This window comes from Electrophorus electricus, chromosome 5 (assembly GCF_041902795.1).
Source record: "Electrophorus electricus isolate QZ-2024a chromosome 5, ASM4190279v1, whole genome shotgun sequence".
NCBI lineage: Eukaryota > Metazoa > Chordata > Actinopteri > Gymnotiformes > Gymnotidae > Electrophorus > Electrophorus electricus.
The window spans coordinates 27,080,001-27,100,904 of record NC_137501.1 but is presented as its reverse complement, the minus strand read 5'-3'; the positions used below and the strand labels follow the sequence as shown (position 1 = coordinate 27,100,904).

The window sequence follows — 20,904 nt, the reverse complement described above, 5'->3', positions numbered from 1 at the left end:
AGCTTCACACACACACAGAGAGAGAGAGAGAGAGAGAGAGAGAGAGAGAGAGAGAGAGAGAGAGAGAGAGAGAATACTTTCAAAGGTTGGGAAGAAAACAAGTGAAGGGGACAGACACGAATGCTGGGTAGCATTTATCAACTCTTTTTAAAAAAAGAGAGTGACAAAGGGACAGAGAGACCTAAAGTGAGAGAGAGAGAGAGAGAGAGAGAGAGAGAGAGAGAGAGAGAGAGAGAGAGTCAGAAGACGGTAAAAGATAGTCATAAGAGTGTGGGAGAATATAAACCGTATTTTCGTTGGCCTGTTGGAAGTGAACACACATACTGGTAAGCTTATCCTTTCACTTTTTGTACTAGTTTTACAGTTGCCTATTAGATGAATTGAGACCTGTTGTAGCCAGACTCAGCTATAGTGGGTATGACTTTGCATTTTTGCAGTTTGACTGTTTCACTTTGAAAAAAGTTTAAGTGTTCACCACTTGATCTGAAATCAGTTTTGCACTTGCATCTTTTTAAATATAGATTCTGATAAGTTGGTGGGGGGGGCTGGTGCTATGTCAGTCCTTAGAGGTATTGTATGCAGGGTTCGTGGCAGGTCTGGCTACATTCCAGAGTTTCAGACATTTATGCAATCTTGAAAACTGTTTTCTGTATCTTGTGAGTCTTAATACTGTGACGTGACTACAAGGAACATGTCAAATTTCAACACTCTTCATTCAGCTTGGCCCTGGTTGCTTACTGCATATAATCCCCCAAAAAACGTGTTTTGTGAAAATAAAAGTACTGTCACCTGAACCACAGGGCAGGTCTGACCCTTCTGGCGGAAGCTTGGCTTCTGGTGCGTGCAGAGAGCTCACTGGTGATGGTTCTGAGGTTCTAAGGTAAAGCCTGAGCTCTGCACAGGCCCTGCAGAGAGGTGCTCATGCAGTTCTGAAATAAAGCCAGGGTCTCCACGAACACATTCAATGTCACAGGGAGAGTTTTTTGGGTAAAGTGTGTGAACCTCCTGAATATGGAAAGTTTTCAAAACAAGATTGCTGCCTTGAATCTTGTTATGAATTCAGCAACAACCGTAAATTAACCATAATGTAGCTAATCTGACTCAGCAAAATCCCCAATGTTGAATTACAGTAACACTCATGAATATATAAATCCAGCTGGGCCAAAATGAACACAGTTAAAGTGATTTCAACCCTGGATGTTGATTCTTGCACTTATTTGTTGTTGTTGTTTTTTGTTCTGTGTACGCTTCTACTTATTTTTGTGCTTCTTCTATCCCACAATCCCTCAGTTCGCTCCCACGTGCACCATGACGGCTGTTCCTGTGGAATCCCTGTCGGAGGTGCAGTTCTCCTGCTCCATCTGCCTGGACATCTTTGCCAACCCGGTGTCAACGCCATGCGGACACAGCTTCTGCCTGGCTTGCATCACATCGTACTGGGATTCACGGAGCAAGGCGTGGCTCTGTCCGCTCTGCAAGGAGACCTTCCGCAAGCGACCCGAGCTCCACGTCAACCACACGCTCAAGGAGATCACAGAGCAGTTCAAGCGCATGGCTGGGAGCTCAGGAGCTGCGGGCGGTGCCGCTGGCCCCCTGCAGTCCCCTTCCAGCCCAGAGAAGAGGCCACGAGGCCTAGCCAGGCCTGGCGAGCTGCCGGGCAGACTGCTGACCGAGATGAAGAACCGATTCCAGAGAGGGTCATCCAGCGAGAACCTTCTGGAATCGTCACCACTCCCGCCACAGCCTCCACCATACAGCGCCCTCCAGAGGAGGTGCAGCCCCAGTGCGTTCAGTGCCGGGGGCTCAGCTGGTCCACAGTGCGCCTCGCACGGACTGGTCCTGGACATGTTCTGCAGGACTGATCAGACATGTGTGTGCGCTGTGTGCCTGGAACATGAGCATTATGGACACAGTGTGGTGCCGGCGTCACGAGAGATGAACATTAAAAAGGTGAGTGGCACGTGTCATCCAAGCACAGGTGTGCGTGGTGGAGGTTGCGGATAGCTGTGATATTCCAGCAGAGTTTGCGTGGTGGCGGACAGTGGGTGCTGTGTAGGTGAATGAGTCATAATCTGTCATAATCTCTGTCTCTCAGTCTCAACTGGGGATTGTAGAAGCAGAGGTGCAGGGATTAATTGCAGCCAGAGAAAAGAAGATTGAGGAAATTCAAAATACAATGACCGACATTCAGGTGTGTATCTCGACATCATGAGGCAACAGCCAAACTAGAAGACAATGCTTTTTTAGTAGCTCTGAAATTATTTGTCTACATTTTGTTTCAACCATGGTTTCTCATTTCCTAATTTCTCATCTTAATTTCTTTCTAAATTTCCTCAAACACATTTTCTTTCTGTCTTGCTTTTCTCTCTCTCTCTCTCTCTCTCTCTCTCTCTCTCTCTCTCTCTCTCTCTTTCTCTCTCTTTCTCTCTCTCAATTCAGTTCAATTCAATTCATTTCAAAGTGCTTTACTGCCATGACAAACAGTGGTGCATTTGTATTGCCAAAGCTTGGGTCATAGAGCATGAATAGTAAAGAATACTGCAGCAACAAATTGAACACTGTATCTCTCTTGCTTTCTCTCTCTGTCTTTCTGTCTCTCTCATTCTTTCTCTCTCCTTCTCCCCCCCCCCACCATCAGGCAAACGCACAGCAGGAGGTGGAGGTAACACTGAGCATGTTCCGAATTCTCGTCAGTGCGGTGGACCGGACTCAGGCGGAGATGCTGGAGGTGGTGGAGGTGGGGCGTGTGGCTGCAGAGCTCCGCTCCCAGGCCCTCATCAAGGACCTGCAGCTGGAGATTGATGAGCTGAGGAAGAGGAGTGACACCATAGCACAGCTTGCTCGCTCCAACGACCACTTCAACTTCTTCAGGGTCAGTGCCTTTGCTAAGAAGAACAACCACAATCAAGAGAGGGAAATTGCAATCTCCCAAACAACACGACATGCTTTCCACATCGTCCTGCTCTGAGTCACACAGTGAAGAGAAGTCTTGTTTTTCTCTTCTTCCTGCGAAGTATATATACTTATTATCAATTAGGCTTAAAAAGTCTAAATTGGTGCATTTTCCAACACTTTTGATTAATTTAATTAATTGATTAATATACTCATCTCCTCCTCTAGGGGTTATCATATCTCTTTTTGTTTAATCTCTCTTTCACTCTATCTTCACTTCTTCTCCTTCTCTCTGCCCCACTGTCTCTCTGCAGACCTATCCATCCCTTTGTAGTGTTCCTCAGATGAAGACCTGGAAATCAGTGACCTTGACCCCTGACCCCACAGCAGGAGCAGTGCTGAGGAATGTCACTCAAATGGTTGACAGCCTCCAGGAAGTGCTTAAAGGCCTCCGGCAGACCTGTGAGACAGAAGTGTTCTAAACTATTTTCACATAAAGAAAAACATGAATGAGAGGCTCTCTGGCAGAAAGAGGCAAGATGTTCATTAGTAGTGAAGTTAACAATCCATTTAGTGATGAGCCATTTTTCTCCAAGTACAGTGATGTAGACAGTAGTTTATATTATGTCATGCTTCACTAACTGTTTGGCTTTTACCTTATGCACTGCCACAGTCTTGTCTTCCTAGTGCAAATAAAGCCCCAACCACAATGAACACAGCTAATGGTTAGGAGCTGGGTAAACTGACAGTAAGCCTGTTAATATATGCACAGTGGCTGTCCATTTGATAAATGTCTGGTGTGAACGATGGGTGAATCCATACTAACTGAAACTAGTTTTCTTACCTAACCAGCCAGATAGTAAAGCTGTACTTACCAAACATCGATAGACCTACACACACTAAAAGATTCCAGAATATAACTGTAGCTGTTTTTATAGCTGAATATGGCTGGTTATCAGTACAGAAGGAGGCAGATTTTAGTTTTCCTTCCTTTGTGTTTTTTTTTTTAGCTTTTTAAATTATTATTATTTTTTTATTTTAAATTATTATTATTTTTTTTTACGAGACATGAGCAGTGTTCCAGAATTTATATCTTGATTCTAACTGGTCAGTTTCCCTACCACAGAAACCTATAGGCTCTTTGAGATGCCCTTGATATTTATTAATCTCCACTTACCATACTGGAAAAAAACTGTAAAATGTAAGCAACATTTTCTAAAATTAGGCGTGCAAAGGAAGGATTGATAGATTGTTTATGTTTATTTAGAGCAGCTCCTCCTACGTCCTCTGCATATATGCATCAGCAGTGCATCACTCGGACCTCACTGATAACTACCGTTTGACTGCTACAAACCTCATTATATTCCTTGATCTTATCTCATTTTATGTCAGTATGAAAGGATCTGTGGCTAGGCTTGTATTTGCTAGCATAAAAACATATGTGAGCTTGCAACACCTATTCGTCTTATTATAACTGACTCAGAATTACTTCAGCAAAAGGAGAAATGTAACTAATTTCTAAATGTAATATGTGGCATAAATGAAGCTTTGGTTTTGATTGCTCCCACTCTGTGGTGCAAGTGTGTCCTGTGCTTCATGTGTGTAATGTGTTTCATGCATGTCATGTGTTTCTGTGCTGTCCTAATTGCTCGACTTCATCCCTTCCAAAAGAATAGCATGCTCACAGATGCGCCCCTGGCCTAACAATTCATGTAACACTGTATGTGCTTGTTCCTATCTGCAGGTTTGGACTCGGCCATGAACTCACCTGGACTACAGCAGCTACGTATGTTTCACCCATTTTCTACTCGATGATGGGTACTGTGTACAGGATAGTACAGATCTGATAGGTGATGGGTACAGGATAGTACATATCTGATGGGTGATGTGCATAGGATAGTACAGATCTAATGGGTGAAGTGTATAGGACAGTGAAGCGAGGAACTCTGTTGTTTAAAGCAGAAATCAAGTCAGTTAACCTGAGTATTTAACTCTGCATATGTGTGAAATAGACCTTCACAGGTAACTTTATGCAGGTTTGCAGTGTTATAGCACATTTTCATGATCGCAGCAATCACTAGAGGTGAAGCATGTTAACATTTAAAGACATATCTGTTTTTTTGCCTGTAGAGATGCAGAAATTGCAAGAATATGCACGTAAGAGTTAATTCTATTAATTTCTATACATCTTTTTTTTTTTTTAATGAAACATTTTCCAGATATTTTTACCACCAAAAATGTAAAGGTTTCCTGATTTCTCTGAGCAACATGTCTAACCCCCTGTTCATTCTTTTCTTAGTGGATGTGACTCTAGATCGAGACTCTGCCCACCCACGGCTGCTGATCTCAGAAGACTGCAAGAAGGTGCACTGTAGCGACCGTTACTATGCTGTGGCAGATATACCCGAGCGCTTTGACCGTGTGGTGTGTGTACTCGGTCAACAGGGTTTCAGCTCGGGCCGCCACTATTGGGAGGTCCAAGTGGGCGAGAAAACGGACTGGGATTTGGGGGTTGCCAGTCGCTCCATCAACCGGAAAGGGAAGATCTCCGTTTGCCCAGCCAATGGCTACTGGTTTCTGAGTTTACGTGACAAACATGAATATGTTTTCCGCACTGACCCACCTACACCGATATCTATAAACCTCAAACCTCAGAAGATTGCCATCTATGTTGACTATGAGAGCGGCCAAGTGTCTTTTTATAATGCAGATAACAACACAGATATTTTCACCTACACGGACTCCTTTACTGATGTTTTGTACCCTTTCTTCAGCCCCTGTACTAACAAATCAGGTAAAAACTATGACCCCCTCATCATATGCCCTGTGAATCAAGCTTACTGAAGCAATTCTGAAAAAAACTGCAAGACAAATGGTTGTCTCATTAATTGAAAGCATCTTGGGAACTTTTTGGCTGTGTTTTAATTTCTTACAATGTGAAAAACTTTTATTTCCTGTATAGCTGTATACTGGGGTTTGATTTTAGCCCTGGCATCTTACTACTGCCTATCCCTGTAATGTGTATTGTGCATGTGTGTGTACATGTGATGTGTGTGTGTGTGTGTGTGTGTGTGTGTGTGTGTGTGCGTGTTATTCAAAGAACAATTTAAATATGTTCAAACACTTACATCTTACTGCACAACCATTTACCAGAAGATGACAATGAATTGTGATAAAGTATATGAAGTGCCAAAGCATGTCATATATGAAAGGTAAAATGCAGTTGTTTGAAGTACTTGGTATGAGATATAGGCCAATAATGGAGCAAAATACCCTTGTCTGCTGGGTAAAATCTCCAGTGTGTATCCGAAGGATTTATGGATTTATGTGGCATTTTAGGACTCTTGCCTACAAAATATTTAATGCTTTTCAGTTAAATTCTATTTAATACAGTAGGTAAAGCAAATTTGTTACAATGAAATGGAATGTATGCTGCAATAATTATAACTTAATTTGTGGAATTATTTTTTACTGCACAAGTTAGTGAGGGTCTCCAAAATTTGATTTTTTAGTAAAAATAAATAATACAAATTGCACTAAAAACAAAATCAAATTATCATATTTTTTTTTACATTTTCATTTCTTAAGATTGCTTTGGAAAAAATCAAAAGACTTAAATGTTCAGTGATCTTACAACCACAATAATCACGATCACACTTAACAAAAACCGGTTGGGCTTACTTACGCATCCATGCTGATTTGAAACCAGTGTAATTTTACAGTTCTTGATTGTTCACTTTAGGCATTAATACTGGTGCTTCTGCTTTTTGCTGTTGGTTCGAAACAGACATTCATATGGAGTTGGTTAGAAATATTTAAAGAAAGCGTTTAATGAAGATTTGGTAACATTTGGTGGTTCAGTGGATTAAAAACCTTGGTGGCGTTTATTACCAACATACATTCATGCACTAAACATTTTCCTGCTGCAGACTGTGCATTCGTATACACGTATCTTGTTGAGAAACCAATCCTTCAAATTAAGGGTGTGACCCGAGATGATTTATGTGAGCGTCTACAGGACCCCCACGACCAATGGTTGAGTCTCATCTCCGAAACTGATGCAACGCGTCAGAGATGCTGTATAACCTGCGCGCAGGAGGACAGAGATACCGACACCAACGGAGCGCCTGGAATCAAGCACACTCCTGCTTTTTACCGATCGATCAAAGTAAGTGACATGCATCCTTGACCATTTGGTCTATAAAGCCACTTGCTTGCCTAACACACATTTTGTTATCCGTAATAAATGTGTATGAATACGGGATAGGAGAATCTTTCTCTGCGTCTTTTATAAAATATGCAGATAGTGTTGCGACAAACGCGTTTTTGTTTTGTTTTTGAAGGTTTAATAACGGTGTTGCGACAAACGTTGCTCGGGTCAGCTGTCGTTTTAAATTATTTGAATCTACAATGGCGTTTAGCAAGTCAAAATTGTTTCTTTAACACCCATCACATACAAATATGCGCGGAAATATTCAGTATTGAAATTTAAAAACATGACACTACTGGTTATGACCATACTGGCACGCCAACAGTTTTTTGATGTCCCGCTGTTCTCCTTAGTCTGTCTGTAGGACGGCGCTTTGTGGGACGCTGAGGTTTCATGACAACCCGTTTAATTTTTGCAGCCACAAATACGCCTTAATTTGATAATAATAATAATAATAATAATAATAATAATAATAAAACTGAAGTTTGTTATACATTTACATTTTCTTTTATACGCTTACATTTCCTAAATTATGTAACTTATTCATGAAGACGCTTGATGTTCTAGGCCTACGTGCTTTCACGTTAGCTGCACTGTTGGGACGCCCGACGTTAGATCTTAAACTATCAGTAGAGTTGTGTAAACCTTATTCATTCCTCCAGCATGTCAGAGCCGAGATGAATGAAAAAGTTATTTCCGCTTACGTTTACATAAAATGTGGCCAAGATCTATCTTTAACATCTCCGACTGTGGTTTGTGATCCGATCTCAGTGCGACCTGGGTGTGTTTACACTTTTCATTTTTTCATATGGTCAGGTGAAATGCGAACCTGATCCGATCACGCATGTTAATGCAACGTGTAAACAAGCTCCGTGATTCGGACGTAAGCCGTACTGTGGCTAAGCAGGTACAGCTGAGCTATCTTTACAACACGTCTAAACCCCAAAGCCCAAACGGTCTACGCAGATTCAGCTAAACACACTGACTCAGCTTCACTGTGTTGTGTGAATAATTTAGATTGGCCGATGCTACAAAATGTCATTCTAAACGACTCCTCAGTGGGATTCAAACACATTTTATAAATAATTAGCAAACCTGCCACACGACATTCCTATCCCAGTTATTTCCAGATTATGCTGATCATAGCATCTTTCTCTTCAGTGCTGCTTGGATAGCAGTTTAACATTCACTGCTCCACTCAGTTGTGATAATTCTAAAGTACCTATAGCCACAGCACTCTGAGCTTTGCTTCTCAGCTCGGAACATCTCCGTATATGCTCCTGTTGTCTGAGCACAGTGGAAAGGTCTAGCGTCTGATCTTGGACATTCAAAGCAGCTGCTAGTTTTGCAGCTGTGTTCTGTCCTGACTAGCATGCCTGCTTTGTGCTGCACTTTCCAGTGGGTTGGTCTTGGGGGTGGAAAATAACTCTCTCTTTCTCTCCTGGCAGGGGAGGCACAGTAAGCAGCAGGCCAGAGATGCTCTCCCACTGAGGTTGCACCCTGCCCTGTTGACATGGCAACCAGAAGGAAAAGTCAGTGTGGCAGTGATTGAATGTGTGCATGCATAAATGAGTGGCACCTCACCTGTATGTGTAAACCTAGGGAAAGGGAAGTCACTATCATTTTTCACTATGTGTTTGTGCCAGTGTGTTAGTTTCTAGCTGAGTGAATATATTTTTTTTTAGACTAATACAGTACAGACTGCTTCTTTTACTTCTAAACTGCATGTGTAGTCTAGATGCTGTATCGGGCTTAAACCTGTTGTCACAATAGTAAACTATACATATGTGCGTGCACACACACACACACACACACACACACACACACACACACACACACACACACACACATTTATGGCATTTAGCACACACTCTCATCCAGAGCAACTTACAAAAGTGCTTTTTCATTTCCTCATAGAATACATCCTAGCCAGTAAAGTAGGTTAGAGTCCAATATACCAATGAACTAGAATACTGTAGAAACACAGGGATCAATGCTGATGCCTACAAGTACAAAATACATAAGGTCCATCTTATACAATCACACATGCAGGAAACAATAAGTACTAGAGTTTGTTAACCCTTCATTATTATTAACCTCTCTCTCTCTCTCTCTCTCTCTCTCTGTGATTGTTCCTTCCTCTCTCTCTCTTTCTGCTCTCCCTCCCACCCTCCCTCAATCCAAAAGGCTCGACATCAAAGGGAGGAGGTGTGCATTTCCCTGATGATACAGAGGCGGATGCTCTCAGTGAGACCTGTGAAGACACACAGCAGGACAAGGTCATCGTTGCTGTAGCAGAACCAGATGGAGCTTACATGGTCAAAGTGAGGGAGGAGGCAAACACATTCTAGCATTTCCACAAACCTCTAACCAGTCTTCCTTTTTACATCAACTACATGTCTTTATGTCGGCACAAAAACATGGAGAGTTTAACACCAAACACTTCGTACAAGAATCTGTTTAAGTGAGATTTTAGTGAAATACTATTTGAGTGTAATATTAGTTATAGGTGAATTCCATGACTTTGATGATGGTGCGTGGCAGTGACTCAAATTCCATGTGTGTAGGCAGGATTCCTCAGAAGCCATCATAAATACAAGATTATCTTCTCCCTCCCACAAATCCCCACTCTGGGCAAAGACACCTCCCTCTCGCCAGCATTGCGGACCACACCCAAGCCCCGCCTACGAGCCACCCGCATCATACCACGCCCTGAAGGTACACCTTACCATGCTGGCCCAGGTTCTGAAATGAGCTGTTACTGAAGGAACGGCACATAAACAAAACAAACAAACAAACAAATGCCGTCCAACACTAACTACAATACCAAACTTCTGCCAACTCTCAACTAAAACAAGGATGTCCCGTTTTATAGGCTACGATTGTCAGTTACCAAACATTCCTTCTTTCCTAATTCAAAGTGTAGAACTGTTAAAGCCATACTAGACAAATTGTACCACTAATCGTAGATTTGAAAAAAATCAGTCTCAGAACTGACACAATGACAGAAAGCAGTTTAAAGCCATAAGCACAGCAAAGATAAAATGAGAAATTAGCACAATCTGATTCAAAATATGTAGTGATTTAACCTGTAGTGATTTCATCAGTGTGTTTGTAAAAGATATGTCTGTAAAGCGTCCATGATTCTGAGAAAGGTGCTATATAAATGTAAATAATAATAATAATAATAATAATAATTTTTTTTTACCCAGTTTTCAACACCTAAATATTTCTCTAAACATCAATGCCCTTATATTTATTTAAAAATGTTTTTAGGTGTCAGTGAATTTTGTTTTGACACAAGGTGGTTTTTTCAGTTTTTAATTTCTTCATTCCTTTTCTTTTCAAATGGCCACTACTCATTAATTCAATCTTAAAATTCTTTGATTAATCTTTTGTTTATGCATGTCTAGGTGTCAATACATGGGCACTTATTTTGACACCAGTGTCACATTAACTTAAATACTCTTCTTGTCTCTTCTTGGAATAGTCCAGACAACCAGCTGAGTGGTAGATGATAGGGAACGACCAGTAGTCCCACTCTTCTTTCACTCTTTCATCGAGTCTTCCTTCAGCAAAACTGTCAATGTATGACAGTTATTGCTCCTGTGTCCTGGTGTTCTACTGTTAATTTTCCACCTGGCAGTAATTTTTAAAAAGAGATTAATTTTATTTAACCCCTAACATTTCAAGGAGCTGCCAGTGGGTTCTAGATCTCATTTACCCTAATACATACATAGATTTTCTTAATGCAGTTCCTAAATAGCCATTAGCCACTAAAGTGGCTTAAAAAAAGAGCGAAATAACAACCTTAGAGTTTAAAACCTAAGCACTAATGGACCTCCCTGAAAATGTCAAATTATCTTAGCTACTGCAAAAATGTATATGTGAATTAAAATGAAAATAACATGTTAATTTCTTTGAAAATGACGAATTCCTGTAAATTGATGGAAAAATTCGATGTAGCTCCAGAAAGTTGCCAAGTGATGCCATTGATGGGCAACAGTGAACAGCGCCAGACTCTTCAGACTCTGAAGAAATTTTGAATTTGATGAAGATTGAGAATCTACTGTGACAGTGGGGGGTGACTGTATATTATAAGTGAAATTCAAGCATTTAGATTTGAGCCAGAAAGAGAAGATGCTCCAGAGAACAACCTGACCCAGTAGTCAGAAATGGGAATTCTGACTGGTAAAAAGCTTTTAAGTTATCCATTACTGAAAAGTGATCCTAAAAGCAAAAAAGTTTTACTAATCTTATCTATTAACAATTATAGCATTTTACTAGCTTGTTACGTATATCGCTAGGTGAACTAGATTAACTAGGTTAGTTAGCAGTGCTCCCTCTTGCTAATAACCAATGTCTTAGGTTAGCTAAGATAGATAATACGTCTTTTTGGTAGGTTAATCATATGTGTGTAGCCTTAAAATGTATCTATTAAAATTACTTTCATTGCTGCGTGGCTGACTACAGTGAATTTCTAGTGCTGACATCGTACATTGAAAAAACTTAAACTGACAAAGTTAACCATTCAAGTGTTTGGAAATAAGCTGAATCATGGGAAACGTAGCTTACATAACGAACATTAGAAACCTTGCTGAGCTATTAATGACTATAGCTAGCTAGCCAAACGCAGATGTTCAGTCATCGTCATTGTTGTAAAAGCGATCTATATCAAATTAGCATTCACAAGATACTCTAGGTTAGTTATAAGTCTCCGTAATACAAGCACGTGGTTTTATCCTAGTATGGCACCAAACCTAGCAAGTCAGCTAGCTGCTAACATAGCTAGCTACTTTAGCAAGGCTAGCTAATGTTAGTTTCTTTATATGCCCATATTGTTGGAAAAGCAAGTCTGAAGGTCCAGTCATGTGAGCCCATCCCGTACAGATGACGGAGCAAGCGCATGGTCCTTCCCAATGTGCCCTTTTAAAGTTGACAAATTTTTTCAATTTCTGGATATTTTGGGATCTTTTGGCCATTTGTGCACATGTGTCCAACTGTACATTGAAATATTGCAGCGAGATAACACAAGATAACACACCTTTCTGTAATTCAACTTCTTGAGTTGCTGAACATCATTTATGTCACACGGATGTTTATGACATATTCCGAAGACAGCGGGCGAGGCAAAACAAATTTTAAAGCCGTATTCCTTAAGTTTGTTTTAAAAAAGGTTTTCTAACTATCGATAATCGCAAGTTAGTATTTATGTGTTTGACACTTTCATATTAGTTGATGCTTAGCCTTTAAGAAGTTAAATGCCATTCATTAATCAGGTTCTGTACCCTTTTGCCTGTCCCCTTGTTCACTCTTTAGGGGGCATGAAGGTTGTGTGTGAGTACAGTGCACAACAGGAAGGAGTGGTACAGGAGGAGCTCACACTGGTCAACCGTAGCAGACGGGACAGTAGTGTTAGAGTTAGACTGCAGGCCCGAGTGATGGGTAAGACACACACACCGCACACACATGTGTGTGCTAGCTGGGATTCAATGGCTGGTTATTCATCTGACAAAGCTGTTAACAATCCTGATTCACATTTGGGCTTCAGCCACAACTGGCGGTACACTGTACCTGGAGTGACTGAATGAATGAGACAATACCTCCTCCTAGTGGTTCATGCAGGAACTGGTCCAATTGTGGAATATCTTCCGTCCTTGCTATGACATCTAGTAGTAGTAGTATCTATTACTAAAATATTAGGGTATCTCTGACTAGATGCACTGTCTGCATGAATCAAAGCTCTTAAAGATAAAGCTGAAATTTAGGAATTCCTTAGCCAAAAAATAAGGTCACCGCAGAGATAGTTTGAATACACTGAATACATTTCATAACTGGTGGCCTATGTTTTAAGGTAGAAGTGAGGCAGTGAAGATTGTTCATGAGTTACATACAGCGCTGTGTGCAGAAAACACAAGTGTGTCAGCTTCACCATGCTGTGACTGTCTTCACCTGTATTTCCCAGACCGCCATCATGGGACACCCATGTTGCTGGAGGGAGTGCATTGCTTGGGGACAGAGAAAAATATTGCCTCGGAAGCCAGTGACCGAAAGAAGATCTAACCAGAGGCCTCCCTTTGATGCATATTTGACCAAACCCAGACTGGAATAAGGAAATGACCACAGCGCTTCAGAATCTACTCTCACTGCTAACTGCTTCTCACACTATTTCTAGCAATTTGCACAACATGGCTTTTCAGCTTAAAGCTCAGCACTGCGTTCGATCCACGCTTCAGCCAGCTAGTCTTGATGTTGGACATAAAAAAAAGATATGGACTTCAATATAATGCATTACAACAGATCACTGGGAATGGAGTTAGAATGCACTGTAGCAACTCAGTAGTAAGAGCAGCAGTACTGAAGCCTCCAGCTGAGGACCAGAGGGCTGTTGCATGTTCAGATCAGAACTCAGAACTGTTGCATGTTTAAAAACATGAGATGCAAAGCTGCCTGGGACCAGGGTTTCTACTGTTCCTGCAAAAGTCACATAAAGTGAAGTTTCAGGTATATACCCCCTCATCTTCTGAAATCATAATTCAAGCCCAGAGAAGGTATACTCTTTAGTCTTTAGGTGGGATGAAAACCTTTTACTTAGGGTCTTTTCTAAGAACTGAGGAGCAAAAGAGTATTTGCCTTTAAAGCAAATATTTTTTTTAGATTTGTTCTGGGGTTTTCATTAAAGCCAGAAAGCACTACTGCACTGATAAGAAAACAGAGCAGATCCGAAGATATACATGTAAGATACTGTTAAGTATTGGACCAAAATCCTTCACAAATCCTCCATTATAAAGTTATTTAACAAATAACTGCATTATATTTGATTTGTACACAGGACTTTTATCAACTCAGTAATCACAATATCATATTTGAACACTTTTCAGCTAAGTCACTAATAAAAAAAAGGCTACCAACAAACACTAATGCAAACTAATGGGGAGATTTTTTTAAAACTATTTTCCATTAGCTATTTTGCCATTACTAATAGGTTATGTAATGCATAGTCTTCTGTGGATCATATATTCATTTTGACATACCGTTCAGCATTGCCAGCACATTCCATGAGAAATCTCTTATTGTAATGTAAATCTCTTATTGTAATGTAAATTGTAAATCTCTTATTGTTTAGGCAAAAGCCTGAACTATAGATTTTGTTTACTTGTTTGAATGCTTTGACAATGATTAAACATTCTACTAGAGGGTGTATGCTACAATGACATTTTAAATCCACAAGTGGGAATATGAAAATGCAACAATCGCAACTACACAAAACAATACGTCAAAATGCTGACACATGCGCAAGATGTCAGAAACGCGGTGCAAATGCAATACAATTTCAGAAAACACTATTCAGGATGATAACACAAGCGCTACATTTCGGAAACGCGGTGCAGATTAAGAAAACACAACTTCAGAAACGCTGCATATTTAGTCACAACACAACAGAAATGCTGTTTCCGGGGGACGCGGAAAGGGTATGGACAACCGAACAGTGAAAAGAAAATTATATTTGCGAGTACCACTTTTGTCACTGGTATATGGTACAGAATGAACAGCTGTCTTATTTCTGCTTCCCATTCTTGGGTGTGTTGCTACTGTTAGGTTGTAAAGAACCGCCTTAAAGAAAGCCGAAAATCCCATTTAACGCAAAAATCCCAATTTAATCCCAATCAAAATCCCATTTAACGCAAGTTTAAACAAACTGACACTGCCAGTGAAGAACTAGCTAGCTACATTCATAGTGTATTACTATAAACTATCAAACTTGAATTAAACGTGCTGAAAATTAGTAACACTCTGAATGAAGCTAGATAGCCAACTAGATATTAAACAATCTTAGTCGTGTTAAACTGGATTTTTATTAGGATTATTTAAGGCTACATTCTGTACAACTTTGAAACACCGCGGTCACACGATAGCGCCTACATGTTATATTAGGGTAGCTAGTTTGTTAAACGACGTAGGGGAAAACGGAGACATTGAAAATCTCAAATAAATGTTTTCTTCAACTTAATTAAACATATTTACTGAGGTCTAACGCTTCGAAAGAAAATGTGGTAAAACATACGTGGGAAGAGAAAAGTCTTTTATTGGAAATTCAAACCTTCCAAGTTAAAATCTATATCTTTTCATTTAAATCCGCTATGTTTATGAAGATCAATTTCTTAGCTACTCCTGATAAGATTTCCTTATGTTTTTACTGTGAGAAGATTGAAAATGTTGCAGAAATATTGTGTAAATGGCTAATCAGTTCACTAGAATATATTTTAAAATTGCACAAAAGTTCACTCCTCCATATGTTTGGAGAACACTTTCCAACATATTCACAATATGACATTGAAGCGCTTTTACTGTAGGATTTGAGTATAGGGGTCGATACCGCTCGTCAGGTTTTCTCTTGTCGCTTCGCTTCTGTTTGTTTCCCCCTTTTTATATACGCAAGTGTTATCTGGTTTTTCTTTTGAGATATGATTACTTGTGTTTTGGTCTTTGTTGTTGTTTGTCTATCGTACGTAGTCCGGTTTGGTGTTCTCTCTGCATGTCCTAGTTTTATACTTCTTCATTGTTCTCCGTTAGTCTTTCCTTAATGTTTAATTCCCTTGTTCCCTAGTTCTCACCCTCACCTTGTTAGCCTGTTAATCTTATATTAGTCTGTTTTGTTCTTTGTTCTATTTTATATTGTTAGTCTGTGTCTGTTATTAAACGTATTATTTAGTTATTCTATTCCATCCTTCCATTCTGTTATGGCTTTCCCTATTTAGTTCGGATCCGTCTCATGTCCAAGGCGCCGACACTTCGCAAGTCAGTTCGCGTCACACCTCTCCAACATTACATATATAAATAAAGATTTGCTTACTTTCCCAAGATTAAATTTAGCAGTACAATCTCAGGTATTTGCTGAGGTGATGTATTAATACCACTATAACCAGGACAATAAATTCATTTAAATATTTAGCATTACGCAGACACAGTTTGTTTCAAATACAAAGGCTATAAGAAAAGTGGTTGATGCAAGGCCATACCAGGATCAGAATTTTGGTGAGGTCCCTGTTGTAGAAGTGTAGCTAACATACTTCACATATAAACAGTACTGAATATGTATACTTATGTATACGAATATGTGGATATTTATAGCTTGTTCATCAGTGTTCAACACTGAGGACCTGACATTTAAACATTTTTCACAGTATGCCTGATGGTTACTGTAATTGTTGCAATGGAATGTTCAGAGTGTTAGGCAAGGAAAACCAACTGTTTTCATAAATACGGCTTGAAGAAATGCTTTAGGCTGTAATATTGATACCTAGAAGTGTGAGACAAGTATAAGCTCTGCATCAGAGATAAAGATAAGTGCAATAGCAAACAATATACACCACCTGGGAGCCAGGACAGAGAATAGTCTTGATGTTTGTCTTCCATGAGATTTGAAGCCAGCTGAACTGTACTTGAAGTTAGTACATTCTGGACCAGTTGTAAGCCTGTTTTACAGGCTTAATTTTTTTGTCATTTAGGGGTCAAGGCCATTTAGTCATTAATAAATATGGTATGATCCTTTGCAAATTATGGATGTTTGTAGATGCAACTTAACCAAATGCAAAATGTAATGTGTAAATTATAAGTAAAGGACTAGAATTCTAAGTTTGATCAGTTTTATTAAACAGACAGCATTTCTCAAGTAACAAGGATGTGTACTGCAGTGCCTCTTTTGAAGGAACACTTTACTTCAGTCAAACCGGCTCGAGCTGGAATGCATATGGAGAAATGGGGTGGGGCTGATGTGCAGTTGTAGTTGGACTACATCCAGGCTTTGTGCGGTAAATAAATGGAAAGAAACCCGAGCTGTCAAAAAAAGACATACCAGCACATACACTGGTCTCCCAGTGCTTACACAGGCTTTGCCAACGTGGCAGTGGTAGCTCAGTGGATCAATACTTGTCTTGTAATTGGAAGGTTGTGGGTTCAAGCCCCACCACTGCCATGTTGCCCCTGAGCAAGGCCCTTAACCCTCAGTTGCTCAAATTGTACTCAGTTATAATTGTCAGTCACTTTGGATAAAAGTGTCAGCGAAATATCACAGGCTCCGCATTGGTGTGCTCAGTGGAGGTCAAAGCTGAGACACATTCCACAAGAAAGAGCACTAAATGTACTTCCGTGTCAAGTTGCTGTTACAAATTTTGTTGTTTCTTGACTGAGGTATTTAAGATAAAATAAAAAGCAGATTCTGTTAATCTGTCCATCTTTTGCATCCCTTCATGTATTATTTAAATACTCTATTCACCATGTGCACAATTATAAGGCAAGTTGTATTTTTATAATTAATTTTAATAATTTTGTATTTTTTATAATTAATTTTGTATAATTAATTTTATTATTGAACAACTACAGTGCTCTCAGTCAATTCAAAATATTAATAAGCCTCAAACCTGAATATTTAAAGTAAAAGTGAGGTTTTGGGTTTCTTAGGAAAATATCTGTGTGTATAATTCTTGGGCAACTATTAGTGCGCAGAATTATTATGCAACCAAATAAAAATGGAAATTGTCATCTCACTATTTATTTTCATCTGTTTATTTTCATCTGTTAAAGTGAGAACAATAAACAAAAAACTCAAATTACAAATGAACATTTCTAACATTAATAAATAAATAAATAAATCAGTGACCAATATAGCCACCCTTTTTTTCTTTTCAATAACAGTTCTAAGTCTTCCATTCATGGAGTCTGTCAGTATCTTAATCTGTTGACAATCAATTTTTTGTGCAGCAGCAACCACAGGCTCCCAGACACTGTTCAAAGAGCTGTACTGTTTTCTTTCACCGTAAATCTCCCATTTAAGAAATGTTCTCAATAGGGTTTAGGTTACGTGAGGAAGGGGGCCCATGTCATTATTCTTTCATCTTTAAGGCCTTTACTGGCTAGCCACACAGTGGAGTACTTTGATGCATGCGACTGAGCATTGTCCTGCATAAAAATCATGGTCTTCCTGGAAGATGCAGACTTTTTCCTGTACCACTGCTTGACGAAAGTGTCTTCCAAATGTACTGCCAGTTTTTAGGAGTTGATTTTGACTCCATCTTCAACCCCAAAAGGTCCATTTAGTTCACCTTTAATAATACCAGCACATAGGAGTACCCCACCTTCACGGTGTCTGAGTCAAAGTGGAGCTCTGTACCCGTTACATTTTACATTTAGCTGACGCTTTTATCCAAAGCGACTTACAATGATGACTGAGTACAACTTGAGGGTTGAGAGCCTTGCTCAGGGGCCCAACAGTGGCAACTTGGCAGTGGTGGGGCTTGAACCCACAACCTTCCAATTACAAGTCAAGTACTGATCCAGCCACAGGCCCATTAATCTGGTCCACTGTTGTCGCATCAGTCCATAAAACCTCTGAAAAATCTGTCTTCAGATATTTTGTGGCCCAGTCTTGACGTTTTAGCTCATGCATCTTGTTCAGTGGTGGTTGGGTTTTAGCCTTCCTTACCTTGGCCATGTCTGTAAGTACTGAACACCTTGTACCTCTGGGCACTCCAGGCAAGTTGCTGGAATATATCAGGACTGGAGGATAATGGGTTCCTGGTCGCTTCATGTTTGATTATTCTCATAACACATTTCTTGCAACCCTGTTGACTATTTGCAGCAAAACTTTTGTTGGCTCTATGATGTCACCCCAATATCTTAGTGCTGCATCCCTCTGAATGACAATTTTTGACTTTTCAGAGAAAAAGAAGCTGCCTAATAATTATGCACACCTTGATCTCCTTAGGCCACACCCTCCCTCATTACACAAATACACATCACCTGATATGTTTAAATCCAATAAGCTTGGAGTTGGGAAATATGCATAAAATGATGATATGGTATCAAAATACTCTCTTGCCCAATAATTGTGCACACAGTGTACAGTCATGGCCAAAGGTTTTGAAAGTAGCACAAATTTGGGTTTTCACAAAGTTTGCAGTTTTTATGGTGGAAATTTGCATTAACTATAGATTGTGAAGAGTGATCTGATGAATTGCAATGAATTGCAAAGTCGTTCCTTGCCATGAAAATTCACTTAATCACAAAAATGACTGCATTCCAGCCACTATGTTTCAGCCCTGCCACAAAATGGCTTGCTAACATAATTTCAGTGATCTTCTCGTTAGCTCAGGAGAAAGTGTTAATGAGGACAAGGCAGCTGATATCACTCTGTCATGCTGATTAGAAGAGCAGACTGGTTGCTTTAAAAAGGTGGTGGTGCTTCAAGTTTTCTTCTGTTAACCATGGTTACCTCCAAGGAAACACATGCAGTCATCATTGCATTGCATCATAAGGGCTTTACAGGATAGAACATTGCTGGTTGTAAGCACATAAATCAACCATTTATCGAATCATCAAGAACTTCAAGGAGAGTGGTTCAATTGCAGTGCAGAAGGCATCAGGGTGCCCAAGAGAGTCAAGCAAGCACCAGGACAATCTACTAAAGATGGAGCTATGGGATAGGGTCATCACCAGTGCAGAGCTTGCTGAGGAATGACAGAGGGCAGGTGTGAGTGCATCTGCATGCACAGTGAAATAAAAGCTTTTGGAGGATGGCTTGGTGTCAAGAAAGACAGCAAAGAAGCCATTTCTCTCCAAGAAAAACATCAAGGACAGACTGACGTACTACAGGAAGTATAGGGATTGGACTGCAGAGGACTGGGGTAAAGTTATTTTCTCTGATGAAGCCCCTTTCAGACTGTTTGGGACATCTGAACAAATGATTGTCCAGAGAAGAAAAGTTGAGTGCTACCATGAGTCTTGTCTCATGCCAACAGTGAAGCATCCTGAGACCATGTTTGGGGTTGCTTCTCATCCAAAGAGCTGGGTTTGCTCAAAACGTTGAAAAGAACACTGCCATGAATAAGGAATGGTATCAAAACATCCTCTAAGAACAACTTCATCACCAAATTGCTCCTGGATCATTGGGAGAACAATGCCTTTTCCAGCATGACAGAGCACCATGTCACAAGGCAAAAGTGATAACCAAGTGGCTCGGTGAGCAAAACATTGAAATTTTGGGTCCATGGCCAAGAAACTCCCCAGATCTTGATGCCATTGAGAACCTGCAGTCAATCCTCAAAAAAGGTAGACAAACAAACACAGAAACTGTGATCAACCCCAAGCACTGATTAGGCAAGAATGGATTGCCATCATTCAAGATTTTCCCAGAAGCTGATATCCAGCATGCCAAGGCGAGTTGCTGAAGTTTTAAATAAGTGTCAACACTGTAAATATTAAGTCTTTGCTGAAACTGGATGCATTTGTCAATAAAACGTAAAAAAAAAAACCTTATGAAATGCTGATCATTGTACTTCACTATAATATACAAACAACTGACAAAAGGATCTAAAAATACTGAGGCAGTAAATTTGGTGCAAACCAAAATTTGTGTCTCAAAACCTTTGGCCATCACTGTAAACTATGGATGGGATTAGCAGTCTATAAGTTTGTATAGTAATTTATAGATTTGGAATGTATAATTTTAGAAATTTGGTCCTATCAACAGTCAATTAGGGACTGAAATATACGAATATTTTTGTGTAAGTGTTATTGTTCACTATGCTTTTCAAATCAGAATAATTCCAATAGTGAAAAAAAATAAATACAATGATGTGCTTGGCCACGAAAAGACATACATTCCTGTTATTAGACAATTTATTTGGAGAATCACTATTGACATGCATAAAAAACAAACTAAAAACTGCTATGTGTAACGCTGAAGGGTTAAACAGGATGCGGGGATGAGGCACATTAAACAAAAACATACGTTTTGATGTATA

The 20,904-nt window shown here is 39.9% G+C and overlaps 1 protein-coding gene across 2 annotated transcripts; it reads left to right on the top strand.

Moving 5' to 3' along the window:
• The first annotated feature begins 56 nt into the window (after nucleotides 1-56).
• Nucleotides 57-14,303, top strand: btr01 (bloodthirsty-related gene family, member 1). 2 transcript variants are annotated; one of them, XM_027023637.3, is made up of 9 exons: nucleotides 57-326; nucleotides 1,291-1,950; nucleotides 2,096-2,191; nucleotides 2,639-2,872; nucleotides 3,207-3,354; nucleotides 4,637-4,678; nucleotides 5,023-5,049; nucleotides 5,192-7,060; nucleotides 8,551-8,577. In XM_027023637.3, the coding sequence occupies exons 2-8, from the start codon at nucleotides 1,309-1,311 to the stop codon at nucleotides 5,734-5,736; spliced, it is 1,734 nt and encodes a 577-aa protein (XP_026879438.2). In that variant the 5' UTR covers nucleotides 57-326; nucleotides 1,291-1,308; the 3' UTR covers nucleotides 5,737-7,060; nucleotides 8,551-8,577. The 2 variants fall into 2 exon arrangements, with proteins under 2 accessions (XP_026879438.2, XP_026879441.1); XM_027023640.3 differs by lacking the exons at nucleotides 57-326; nucleotides 1,291-1,950; nucleotides 2,096-2,191; ... (2 more) ...; nucleotides 4,637-4,678; nucleotides 5,023-5,049 and adding exons at nucleotides 9,290-9,426; nucleotides 9,670-9,820; nucleotides 12,422-12,547; nucleotides 13,068-14,303 and having other exon boundaries at nucleotides 6,882-7,060; nucleotides 8,551-8,634.
• Nucleotides 14,304-20,904: the final 6,601 nt, after the last annotated feature.

Excerpts from the sequence above, each read along its gene's own strand:
- btr01 (XM_027023637.3), top strand. The coding sequence starts at position 1,309 with ATGACGGCTGTTCCTGTGGAATCCCTGTCGGAGGTGCAGTTCTCCTGC. Across the intron at positions 1,951-2,095 it reads GAGAGATGAACATTAAAAAG|TCTCAACTGGGGATTGTAGA; the intron begins GTGAGTGGCACG and ends TCTGTCTCTCAG. Across the intron at positions 3,355-4,636 it reads TAAAGGCCTCCGGCAGACCT|GTTTGGACTCGGCCATGAAC; the intron begins GTGAGACAGAAG and ends TCCTATCTGCAG.